The sequence below is a fragment of the Aotus nancymaae genome, unplaced genomic scaffold (genome assembly GCF_030222135.1).
Source record: "Aotus nancymaae isolate 86718 unplaced genomic scaffold, 86718_ANA_hifiasm-v0.15.2.pri h1tg000003l, whole genome shotgun sequence".
Classification (NCBI taxonomy): Eukaryota; Metazoa; Chordata; class Mammalia; order Primates; family Aotidae; genus Aotus; species Aotus nancymaae.
The window spans coordinates 6,339,963-6,353,709 of NW_026988414.1; the positions used below are offsets into that span (position 1 = coordinate 6,339,963).

At 45.2% G+C, this 13,747-nt stretch overlaps 1 protein-coding gene across 1 annotated transcript; it reads left to right on the forward strand.

Annotated features, from left to right (window-relative positions):
* Nucleotides 1–576: 576 nt before the first annotated feature.
* On the forward strand, nt 577–897 carry LOC105721070 (large ribosomal subunit protein bL36m-like). The gene has a single exon (XM_012457886.2). The coding sequence runs from the start codon at nt 586–588 to the stop codon at nt 895–897; it is 312 nt and encodes a 103-aa protein (XP_012313309.2). The 5' UTR covers nt 577–585.
* Nucleotides 898–13,747: the final 12,850 nt, after the last annotated feature.

The window sequence follows — 13,747 nt, forward strand, 5'->3', positions numbered from 1 at the left end:
ACCCCTGATCATCTCATGTACTTAAAATTGAAACTCAACCCAGCACTTCTTGTCCCCTTCCCTGCTTTATTTTTCTCCATAGCTCATATCACTCTTATGCCATCTGAGGGATTACTTACAGTTATTTTCAATATTGTCATTCTCCTTCCATTAGAATAATAAACTCCTTGAAGGGAGAATCTTTTGTCTGTTTTGTTCATTGATTCTATCCCTAGCACCTTGACACAGTGCGTGGCCAGGTGCTCAGTAAATTGAGTTGTTGAATAAATAAACACTGGCCAACATTATCATCACCATTCCTGGGTCAGAAACTCTTGACAATCCTGTGAGACAGAAAAGTAGGAGAAGGTAAATATTTTAAAAATTAGGGTAGTGGCATGGTAGTTCACGCCTGTAATCCCAGAACTTTGGGAGGCTGAGGCAGGTGGATCATCTGACATCAGGAGATCGAGGCCAGCCTGGCCAACATGACGAAACTCCATCTCTACTAAAAACACGCCAGTGGGCACACAGGAGCACAGGCGCAGGTGCGGGCTGAGGGCACGGGGCTGGGTATCAGCTCTGTCTTCTAAGATTCGCCACGACATGGCAACTCTTTTAATAAGGAAAATGGTGAGCCCTCTGCTGTGTCTCAGTCATCACACACTGAAGCCTCCAGCCCTCTCCACGTTTCTGTTGGGATCCCTTCGAGTTGCAGCCCCCGTGATTGTGGAACCGGGGGCAGAAGTGCGGTCATTTCTCTCACCCGGCCTCCTGCCTCACCTGCTGCCTGCGCTGGGGTTCAAAACCAAGGGTGTCCTTAAGAAGCGCTGCAAGGACTGTTACCGGGTGAAGAGGCGGGGCCGGTGGTACATCTATCGTAAAACCCACCCGAGGCACGAACAGAGACAGATGTAGTCCCTTTCCCTCCAGAGTCACGCACATTTTTGTCATCATGAGTGGTTGTATCTCACGGATTTACCACATCAAGGAGTCAGGAGAGTGACTGGAGGCAAACGCCCTAAGGTTACCTATCACTCTTCAGTTCAAATGAGGAACTACAGAAGACATTACATCATCTCATTTCTAAAACCCTCCAATTAAAAACGTTTTCCTATTTGAATAGACAAAAAAAAAAAACCACAAAAGTTAGCCGGGTGTGGCAGCACGCCTGTAGTCCCAGCTACTTGGGAGGCTGAGGCAGAGAATTGCTTGAACCCAGGAGGTGGAGCCCAGATCACGCCACTGCACTCCAGCCTGGATGACAGAGCGAGACTCTGTCTCAATAAATGAATTTAAAAAAATAAAATAAGGATGGGTGGGGCTTGACTGTCTCAAAAAAAGTTGGGGTAGTTAATTATACATTTTTATTGGGTCCTGAATGAAGCTTTCACATCTTGTCCTTCACATCAACCATGGAGAGCATCCTGAGAGAGGCCTTTAGGGCAATGGATGAAGAGGAAGGAGCAAAGCCATGACCAGCTGAGACCCAAGCAAAAGAAGGGAAGAGGCTATACTGCTGGACCTGGGGAGGGGAGCTCAGGGCTCAAAGTCTGGGGTCCATTGGCTGGCGAGGGTACATTTGTTACAATTAATGTTTCTGTGACTGATGGGGAGCAATGGATTTTCATTTTCAATCTTTGTTTATTTTATTATCTATTTTTCTGATTATATAACATTGGCATGTTCTCTCTTTTTTTTATTTATTTATTTATTTTTTTTTTTGAGACGGAGTTTCACTCTTGTTACCCAGGCTGGAGTGCAATGGCGCGATCTCGGCTCACCGCAACCTCCGCCTCCTGGGTTCAGGCAATTCTCCCGTCTCAGCCTCCTGAGTAGCTGGGATTACAGGCACGCGCCACCATGCTCAGCTAATTTTTGTATTTTTAGTAGAGACGGGGTTTCACCATGTTGACCAGGATGGTCTCGATCTCTTGACCTCGTGATCCACCCACCTCGGCCTCCCAAAGTGCTGGGATTACAGGCGTGAGCCACCGCGCCCGGCGGCATGTTCTCTTTGAAATATTTTTCACTTTCTATTTTATCTTTTAATTTTATTATTTATTAATTTTTTGAAACAGAGTCTCACTCTGTCACCCAGACTGGAGTGCAGTGGCGTGATCTTGACTCACTGCAACCTCTGCCTCCAGGGTTCAAGCAATTCTCCTGCCTCAGCCTCCCGAGTAGCGGGGATTACAGGCATGTGCCACCACATCTGGCTAATTTTTTGTATTTTTAGTAGAGACAAAGAAGTTTCACTATGTTGGTAATGCTGGTCTCAAATTCTTGACCTCAGGTGATCTGCCCACCTCGGCCTCTCAAAGTGCTGGGATTACAGGTGTGAGCCATTGTGCCCAGTCACTCCTCTTAATTTTTTAGAGCCTCTCTCTCTCACATAATCTCCAGATTATGCAGGAAATTGTACTTGGGTCTGAGAAGAACAGGTTCTCCCAGGTGAAGCAGGTTTTGAGACTTTCTCCTTGATTACACTTTCTCCCTGCCAGTACCCTTGCCATGCAAAGGCAGAAATGTGTGCTTAGGCTGTTTCCTAAAGCCAGACCAGGGGCTCAAACTCAAGTACCTACAAGGCCTGTCAGGTCAAACATATGAGTACTGGAGGCCAGGTATGACAAAAGCCACAACCCAAGTGTCATGATGAATGGTGGCTGCCACCTGGCCTTCATTACATCCAGCAGTCATCACAACCAGGCAGCCTGATTGTTGACAAGTAGGCCGTACACACAATGTCGCCAATCTTTCGTTTTTCAAGAAAAGCAGAAAAACTCTAAGCAGGCCAAGACTGTGTGTCTTCAGCCTTCAGGCTACTTGATTTTTGTTTGTTTCTTTGGTTTTTTGAGACAGAGTCTTGTTCGCATTGCCCAGACTGGAGTGCAATGGCACAATCTCAGCTCACTGCAACCTCTGCCTCCTGGGTTCAAGCAATTCTCTTGCCTCAGCTTTCCAAGTAGCTGAGATTACAGGCACCTGATACCACATCCAGCACCACATTGGTCAGGCTGGTCTCAAACTCCTGACCTCAGGTGATCCACCCACCTTGGCCTCCCAAAGTGTTGGGATTACAGGCATGAGCCACCGTGTCCGGCCTAGACTACTTGTTTTTTTGTTTCGTTTAGTTGTATATTACTTCTGAACTTTGTTCATCATTGTTCTAGGTAGTAGTTTCGCTTAAACATATTTTGGGGGCAGTATGCACTTTTTTTTTTTTTAGTTGGAGTCTCACTTGATTGCCCAGGCTGGATTGCAATGGGGCGATCCTGGCTCACTGCAACCTCCGCCTCCTGGGTTCAAGTGAGTCTCCTGCCTCAGGTTCCCAAGAAGCTGAGATTACAGGCATGCGCCATCACACCTGGCTAATTTTGCATTTTTAGTAGAGACGGAGTTTCACCACCTTGGTCAGGCTGGTCTCAAACTCCTGACCTCAGGTGATCCACCCGTCTTGGCCCCCCAAAGTGCTGGGATTACAGGCATAAGCCTCCATGCCCGGCCCCAAATATCCTCTTAGAGCCAGGGCAACATCTGCTTTCCCGGCTTGTATAAATTCTAGCACAGCTCACATGCATATGTGGGTGCTTAATAAACACCCTTTGAAGGTGATGATAATAAATTGAGATTTGGAAAAGCTGAAACTGCCTTCTAGGAGCACGGCTCAGAGGGTGGAATGCTTTAGAAAGAGTCCCCGTGAGGCCGGGTATGGTGGCTCGCACCTGTAATCCCAGCACTCTGGGAGGCTGAGGTAGGTGGATTACCTGAGATCAGGAGTTTGAGACCAGCCTGACCAACATGGAGAAACCCTGTCTCTGCTAAAAATACAAAATTAGCTGGGTGTGGTGGCACATGCCTGTAATCCCAGCTACTTAGGAGGCTGAGGCAACAGAATCACTTGAAACTGGGAGGCAGAGGTTGCAGTGAGCTGAGATCTCACCATTGCATTCCAGCCTGGGCAACAAGAGTGAAACTCTGTCTCAAAAAAAAAAATGAGTCCCTGTGAGAAAAGGCAAAAGGAATTGGGGTTACTAATAACATATCATGGAGAATAGAAGGTTAAGGAGAATTTAACAGCCATCTTCAAATATCTAAAGGGATATTGCTCATGTGTTTTAAACATCAGTTCTTGTCTACTAAGGACAGCACATGAGGGAATTATCTTAAATGGGAGCAGGAAGGACTTAGATTAGATATCAATGGGGGAAACATCCCAGCAGAAAGGATCTGAGACGCTGGAAGGCAGCATGATGTAGTGAAAGGACATGGTTATTTTCAGAACAAAGGCTGCTGATTTTTATTGTGGGAAGTGTGGAGCTTGGGGCTTCCAAGTCAGCCAGTTACTAGTCGCATGATCTTCAGCAAGTGACTTCACCTTTCTGACACTCAGTTTCCTCATTTGTTAAATAGGGATAATAACAGCATCTATTTATTGGATTACTATGAGGATTAAATAAGACTTGGTATATAAAGCCATTAGCCCAGGCCTGGCCCAAAGTCTTAACCAATAATGAATGTCATTCATTACTGTTAATCAGCTACAGTCTTACCTGGAAAAACCCACCCTACATGCAGACATAATCTCCCTTTTCAGGCACATCAAACAAACAAATACGGTATTCCTGTGTGTTGTAGGACTTACAGTCTCACTGAGAACACATGATGTGAACGCTCAGAAAGTTCAATACATATAGAACAAAAGCACAGTCAAGGTAAGGTCAATTTTTATTTATTATTATTTTTTATTTTTATTTTTGAGATTGAGTATCCCTCTGTCATCCAGGCTGGAGTGCAGTGGCCCGGTCTTGGCTCACTGCAACTTCTGCCTCTTGGGTTCAAGCAATTCTCCTGCCTCAGCCTCCTGAGTTAGGTGGGACCACAGGCGTGTGTTGCCAAGCCCGCCTAATTTTTGTATTTTAAGTAGAGATGGGGTTTCACCATGTTGGCCAGGCTGGTTTTGAACTCCTGGCCTCAAGTGATCCACTCACCTCAGCCTCCCGAAGTTCTGGGATTACAGATGTAAGCCACTACATCCGGCAGGTAAAACCAATTTTTATGTGAGAGGTTCAAAAAGACCCATAGGAGTTCTCAGGTGGGAGAAATTGCTCCAAATTAGTGTGGGCCAAACAGGTGGATAAGATTTGAACCCACATTTGTAAATATACTGGCCCATAAGGATCTTGGTTATCTCAGACAATGATGAGTTATTCAGTATTTGAGTGTCCCATGCTTTTATTCTTCAAACATTGCAGGCACAACTTTGAATAACTGATTTGTCAGCTTTAAAGAAAGACAGCTCTGCATTTCTGATATTTTGAATACACCCAAGAAACAGTCTTCTACATTGTGATTGCATTCTGTAAACTTTACTTCATAGCAATTATAACTGCTGCACATTTAACTTACTAATATTTATTGAAATATTTTTAGCTGAAAAAACATTTTATGTTCACTATTATTTATTAATGCCCAGTTTTAAAATATTACACATAAAATTTATTCCAGTGCACATTAGTAAATAAATTATGCTTGTAATTTCTAATGCATTTTTAATTATAAATTTATCCATGTCTACCTTTATTTATGATAGTGGTGTCTCACTGTTGAACATACTGTATATTAATGGAGACACTGTTAATTATGCATTCTTGGAAGTTGCATTCCACAAAACATACGAGTCTGTTTTTTACATTCTAAGTACTGTTAACATCAATTAATTTAGGAGCAGGCACTCACAGTACTAGCTAACCTTTAAAGCAAGAAAAGGTACTATTAGAAGCTGGTTACAGGACCTGGATTTTAGAAAGGTATACAAATATGAACGTAGCCAGAGAGATGCATTTTCCATAATACCTGCCAGATGTTCCATTTTCACCCCAAGTATCTAAAAAAAGGATACTCACCAGAAATAATACTCAGCATGAAAACTCAATAGTAACAAAGCTCAGTGAATCTGCCCAACCCCCAGGACCGATCTGCATTTAAATAGTATCTTCAAAGTGTGTTTTCTGATGAGTTAATTCTGTGCTTCTCTTCTATTCACTTACTGTAAGCGATACATTTGCTTTAAAAAATTCTTCACATCGGGCCAGGCTCGGTGGCTCACACCTGTATTCCCAGCACTTTGGGACGCCGAGGCAGGTGGATCATGAGGTCAGGAGATCAAGACCATCCTGGCCAACATGGTAAAACCCCGACTCTACTAAAAATATTTTTAAAAACTAGCCGGGGATGGTGGCACGCGTCTATACTCCCAGCTACTCAGGAGGCCGAGGCAGGGGAATAACTTGAACCAGGGAGGTGGAGGTTGCAGTGAGCTGAGATCACACCTCTGCACTCCAACCTGGATGACAGAGTGAGACTCCATAAAAAAAAAAAAAATCTTCACATCAAGGCCAGGCGCGGGTAATCCCAGCACTTTGGGAGGATGAAGTGGGGCTATCCCTTGAGCCCAGGAGTTCAAAACCACCCTGACCAACATGGCGAAACCCCATCTTTACTAAAAAGACAAGAATTAGCTGTGTGTAGTGGCATGCGCCTGTGGTCCCAGCTATTTGGGAGGATAACTTGAGCCCTGGAGGCAGACGTTACCGTGAACCAAGATTGTACCACTGCACTCCAGCCTGGGCAACCGAGGGAGACTTCGTTTAAAAAAAAAATCTTGCTGGGCGCGGTGCCTCACGCCTGTAGTCCCAGCACTTTGGGAGGCCGAGGCGGGTGGATCACGAGGTCAAGAGATCGAGACCATCCTGGTCAACACAGTGAAACCCCGTCTCTACTAAAAATACAAAAAATTAGCTGGGCATGGTGGCGTATGCCTGTAATCCCAGCTACTCGGGAGGCTGAGGCAGGAGAATTGCCTGAACCCAGGAGGCGGAGGTTGCGGTGAGCCGAGATAGCGCCATTGCACTCCAGCCTGGGTAACAAGAGCGAAACTCCATCTCAAAAAACAAAACAAAACAAAACAAAAAAATCTTCACATTGAAATGTTACTTAAATACTATATTGCTTTCTGAAATTATACACTTCTAGGGGGCTTCTTTAAAAGAGTTTGAATGGATTTTTGACACAATTTACTATTTTCCTAGAATTCTTTAGACAACAGGAGTATAAACACCCATGTTTTCCCTATGGGTGGAAAAACTATATTTAAGTAAAAGCAAAGAGCAAAATTGGGAAGAATATCAGGGAAACATATTCACACATATAAAATGTTGAGATCACACATTTGCAGAGAAGCTAGCAGGTGCCTTCCTTTCCCAAAGCTTTGGCAGGGTTTCAAAGTGTTACTTTCATCCGATCAGATTTACTCTTGGCTTGTTGGCATACATTTGGCAAAGCGGTATTTTCCATGTGAAAATAATGCTTATACAAAATGAGATTTTCAATTGCCTCATTTCATGTGCATATTTTGAACACCTTTTCATTTAACACACATGTTACCAAGTGCTTATGGTGTTTTAGGCTTTTAGCATATAAACAGAAATAAGAAACATCCCATTCCTCATGGCCTGTTGGGGAGACAGCACGTGTATCAAAAGAACAACAGAAATGTGATAAATGGTGAGCACAGAGAATAAAGTTCTTCATGTGTTCTGTTAGAGAGAAAAGGTGATCTGGGAAGACTTCCTGGAGGAAATAATGTATAAATTCATATATGTATATATCTGCACAATAATTTATATATATATATATATATATATATATATTTTTGAGATGAAGTCCCTGTTACCCAGGCTGGAGTACAGTGGCTGGATCTCGGCTTACTGGAACCTCCACCTCCTGGGTTCAAGTGATTCTCCTGCCTCAACCTCCTGAGAAGCTAGGATTACAGGAATTAGCTGCCACCACAGCGGGCTAATTTTTGTATTTTTTGTAGAGACAGTTTAGCCATGTTGGCCAGGCTGGTCTCGAACTACTGGCCTCAAGTGATACACCCACCTTGGCCTCCCAAAGTGCTAGGATTACAGGTGTGAGCCACCATGTCTGGCCAAAAACCATATATATATATATATATATATATATATATATATATTTTTTTTTTTTTTTTTTTTTTAAGACAGAGTCTCACTCTGTTGCCAGGCTGGAGTGCAGTGGTGCCATCTCGGCTCACTGCAACTTCTGCCTCCCAGGTTCAAGTGATTCTTCTGCCTCAGCCTCCCAAGTAGCTGGGACCACAGGTACGTGCCACCACATCCAGCTAATTTTTGCATTTTTAGTAGAGACGGGGTTTCACCATGTTGGCCAGGATGGTCTCTATCTCTTGACCTCGTGATCCGTCTGCCTTGGCCTCCCAAAGTGCTGGGATTATAGGCATGAGTTACCACACCCGGCCTGCGCAAGTGATTTTTAAAAATATAGTTCTTGTCCGGGTGCGGTGGCTCACGCCTGTAATCCCAGCTCTTTGGGAGGCTGAGGCAGGTGGATCACCTGAGGTCAAGAGATCAAGACCATCCTGGCCAACATGGTAAAACCCTGTCTCTACTAAAAAAAAAAATACAAAAATTAGCTGGGCATGGTGGTGCGCACCTATGGCCCAGCTACTCAGGAGCCTGAAGCAGAATCGCTTGAACCCAGGAGGCAGAGGTTGCAGTGAGCCAAGATCACGCCATTGCACTCCATCCTGGCAACAAAGTGAGACTCTGTCTCAAAAAAAAAAAAAAAAAAAAAAAAAAAAAACCACTTGCACATTAGAGCTTAGTCTTTTAGAATCCTGTCATTCTGTTACATAGAAAGCCAAGATAGCCACTAGAGAGGCCACAGGAGAAAAACCAAGTTACTCTGGCCAACATCTGCTGCCATATGAGTGAGGCCATATTAGCTCTTCTAGCCATTCTAGCTTCCATGTGACTGCAATTACATGAGCAAGCCCAGGATAGACAGGCATGAGAACCACCCATCAACCCACAGAATCCTGAGAAATAGCACATGGTTCTTGTTTTAGGCTGCCCCCTCAAGATAAATAGGAGTTTGCTGCGGGGAGAGGCAAACAGCAATTGAGGCTTGAGGGGCTGTGAGGAAAGTGAATGCACGAAGGGACTTGATCCTTACTGCCCATCTCAGCGTGCTGGGCCAGAAGAGCTGGCATTTATGCAACACTTCCTGTATACCAGGCACTGTTCTTATTACTCTTGGTGCAGTACCTTACTGAATTCTCACAACAACCTAGATGAGAAAACAGACACAGAAAAGGCAAGTAACTTGTTGAAAGCCACACAGGTAGTAGGTGTTTTTGAACTTCTGCCCACTGCCCCTCTCTAGTCCTGGGAACCAGAAGAAAGAGAACCTCTGCCTGCTAACATGGCTTCCTTTTCAAGATGGAGATGAAGGCAGTGAAGCCTGATTGTCCTAGGTATGCCCAGTTATGTGTTCTGCTGCCCTGACATCTATTGTAGTCCCTTAGCCAGCCCCTGGCCCAGCACCATGAGTGTGCTGTAAAAATATCATTTGTATGTGTGTGTCAGCTCTCATGGTCCTAGACCGTGCACCCCAGGTCAGGAGATAGGTCAGTGTACATTTTAATGACACTTCTACTAATACAACTCCCATTCGTCGGTTGCAGAATGCCATGGGAAGCACGTCTGGTTTCCTTTTCACCCTATGTCTGTCCACCATCCTGGGAGCTTTGGAGGTTCACAAGTACCTCAGTTCCTTGACTATCTATCTCACCTTCCGTGATTTTTTCTCCTCCACTCTACTTTAGCCAGGACCCCCTCTCACATGGCTTCTCCTCTGAGGTTATTTGTTGAAACATCCATCTGTGACAATAACCTCCATCCTTCTAGTCCTTCATCAGTCACTTCCATTACATCTATTTTGAGACCTTTAGGCTAGTGATATCTGCTTTTCTGGAATTCTCTGGCTTCCCTATCTAGCACACTTTCTATGGCTCATTGTGTTAAGCACTCTTAAAGTTGATGTGACTCCATCACACCTGTCTGGCAAAATCCTTGGATCAATCCAACTTCTCATTCTTTGTGTGTGTGTGTATCAGAACTGCTCCAACTAGCTATAAAATAATCACACAAGCCATCATATTAGTATCACCATAAATTTAGTCTACCTTCTCAACTAGGCCCTCAATACTGTCTTTGAAATCCTACCATACATCCATGCATGCCGACTTACCACGGCAACTAAAATATTTCAACCCCATAGTCAAAGTTGACTACAAGGCTTCTTTTTTTTTGAGATGGAGTCTTACTCTGTCACAGGCTGGAATGAAGTGGTGTGATCTCAGCTCACTGCAACCTCTGACTCCCTGTTTCAGGGGATTCTCCTGCCCCAGCCTCCCGCGTAGCTGGGACTACAGGCACACGCCACCATGCCCAGCTAATTTTTATATTTTTAGTAGACACAGGGTTTCAGCATGTCGACCAGGATGGTCTCGATCTCCTGATCTTGTGATCTGCCCGCCTAGGCCTCCCAAAGTGCTGGGATTACAGGTGTGAGCCACCACACCCAACCAACTACAAGGCTTCTTAAGGATGGGGTCCATGTCTGGCTTTTTCACCACTGAATCTCCAGTGCCTAGGACAGGCTTGGTACTTAATAGGCACTCAATAAGTATGGCTTACTGGCTGAGGTATACTAATACTAGTAAACATTAGTAAATGATAGTCACATGCCAGGCTCTGTTCTGTGAGATACATGTATTAGCTCATTCCATCCTCACAACAAACCAATGAGGTTATGTAGGAGTTTTGTCATTCCCATTTTACAGGTAAAAAGATATTTAGAGAAGTAACTTGGAGAGATGGAGTCACAAAACTTCTAAGTGGCAGAGTAAGTATTCACTTTTTATTTTTCTAATTTTTTTTTTTTAAGACAGGGTCTCACTTGTTCATCCAGGCTGGGGTGCAGTGGCATGATCACGTGTGACTGCAGCCTTGGCCTCCCAGGCTCAAGCAATTGTCCCATCTCAGCCTCCCAAGCAGCTAGGATTACAGGCACTCACCACCATGCCTTGCTATTTTCTTTTTTTAGACGGAGTCTTGCTCTGTCGCCCAGGCTAGAGTGCAGTGGTGAGATCTTGGCTCCCTGCAATCTCTGCCTCCCGGGTTCAAGTGATTCTCCTGCCTCAGCCTCCTGAGTAGCTGGGACTACAGATGAGTACCCCCACACCTGGCTAATTTTTTTTTCTTTTTTTTTTAGAGACAGGGTTTCACCATGTTACTCAGGATAATCTCGATCTCCTGACCTTGTGATCCATCCACCTGGATCTCCCAAAGTGCTGGGATTACAGGCATCAGCTGCCATGCCTGGCTTATAGAGATATATTTTTTTTAATGTAGAGATGAGGTCTTACCATGTTGCCCAGGCTGGTCTCAAAATCCTGGGCTCAGGCGATCCTCCTGCCTCAGCCTCTCAAAGTGCTAGAAAGTATTTACTCTTTAGAACCTGTAACTGCTTAGCAGGCCCAGTTGATTTCAGTTTTAGATAGGTTGAGTTTTATGTGTCTGAGAGACAGTCAGGCAGCTCTGCTTCAGATTGGAACTTGAGAGAGAGAGACGAAAATGGAGAGTAAGATTTAGGAAGAAACAGATAACCTGATAACCTCAGAAAATCAAATATCCAAACTTGTTCACACCTGCTGCTTTGTTAGAGTGCCTCCAACAGGTCCCTGATGGAACTGTGGGGATGTGTGTGCAAGAGTGCACCTGGGCGCTGAGGCGCACTATTCCCCCTAGTACAGTGTGTGGTAAGATACCAATTATATGCAATCATGGGATGTAGTAAGAGATCAGTCATATACAGTCATGCATGGCATGAGGATGTTATGGTCAATGACAGAGTGCGTATAAGATGGTGGCCCCCTAAGATTATAATATGTCCTTTTTATTGTATCTTTTCAGCATTTAGATTTTTTTTTTTTTTTTTTTTTTTTGAGATGGAGTCTCGCTTTGCCACCCAGGCTGGAGTGCAGTGGTGCGATCTCGGCTTCCCTGCAACCTCTGCTTCCTGGGTTCAAGCGATTTTCCTGACTCAGCCTCCTGAGTAGCTGGGACTACAGGCGTGTAGATACACAAATACTTACCATTGTGTTAGAATAGCCTACAGTATTCAGTACAGTAACATGCTGTACAAGTGTGTAGCCTAGGAGCAATAGGCTAATACCAAATAGCCTAGGTGTGTAATAGGCTGTGACATTGTGTAAGTACACTCTATGATGTTTATACAACCACAAAATCAGACAACGATGCATTTCTCATGTCCTTATCATTAAGCGACGGATGACCATATTTGAAATACAGGGTGGACCCATGGTGTTTTTTTGTTTATTGTTTTGAGACAGAGTCTCAAAGGCTGTACTCCAGGCTGGAGTACAGTGGCCAGATCTTGGCTTACTGCCACCTCCGCCTCCTGGGTTCAAGCCATTCTCCTGCCTCAGCCTCCTGAGTAGCTGGGACTAGAGGTGTGAGCCACCACATCTGGCTAATTTATGTAATTTTAGTAGAAATGGGGTTTCACCCTATTGGCCTGGCTGGTCTCAAACTCCTGACCTCAAATGACTTGCTTGCCTTGGCTTCCCCAAGTGCTGGGATTACAGGTGTGAGCCACCGTGCATGGCCCCATGGCATATTTATTAGTGACTTTAAAGTTGGGCAGGGGTCCCCCAGGACTGAAATTTAACCTTGAATTTTTTCTTTTCCTACGGTGCTTTTTTTTGAGATGGAGTCTCACTCTGTTGCCCAGGTTGGAGTGCAGTGGCGTGATCCCGGCTCGCTACAACCTCGGCTCACTGCAACCTCTGCCACCTAGGTTCAAGCGATTCTCCTGCCTCAGCCTCCCAAGTAGCTGGGATTACAGGCCCTCACCAGCACGCCCGGCTAATTTTTTTTTTTTATCTTTAGTAGAGATGGGGGTTTTACCATCTTGGCCAGGCTGGTCTTGAACTCCTGACCTCGTGATCCACCCGCCTTGGCCTCTAAAAGTGCTGGGATTACAGGCATGAGCCACCGCTCCCAGCCACGTTACGGTGCTTTTTTGAGACTTCCCAGAGCATCTTTCGGGTGGGAGAACACTCTCACCGCACTGCCCGAATCCTTTTTCCCCCTTCCCTGTGGCTTTCTCCACTGATTTCCTCCGTGAGAGAGAAAGAGAGCAGCGTGAGACACTTAACTTCTGCCTGTGCCAGTCCCCCTGCATCTCATGGAAATCTCCCAGCAGGACTTGAGGAAGATTATTATCACCGCCATATTACAGGTATTTTAAGAGAAATAACTAACATTGACTACATGTTTATTATGTGTCAGGCACTGTGCTGGGTGTTTTTCAAGCATCATCCCATTTGATTCCCACAGCAATATACTCTGAAGTTGAAACTATTGCTCTTGATGGGAAAACCCGAGGCTCAGAGAGGAGAGGTGTCACGTCCTAGGACACACAGCAAGTTATAAGAGCTGGCATATTTGAACCTAGGTCTTTCTGATACAGAGGCTAAGCTGCCTCATCACTCATTTCTGGACGAACTAAAGGCTTTTCTCCGTGGAAATGGGGAGAAAGAAGATTCGATGGAGAAGCCTAACACTGATTTCTGCTAAAGGCAAGTCCAGGCACTGGCGCATCTTGCCAGAATTCAGTCTCCGACCCAGGCCTTTCCCTGCACTGGAGAAGCGACGCGCATGCGCCCGGCCTCCCTCCCGGCTCCGCCCCGCGGGAAGCCGTGGCTCCTTGCTTTCAGCTCTGGGGCTTGCGCACTACGTCCCTAGCCAGAGGCTCCTTCCCGGTCGGGGACTTCCGGAGCGCCGGGGTGTGGTTCCGG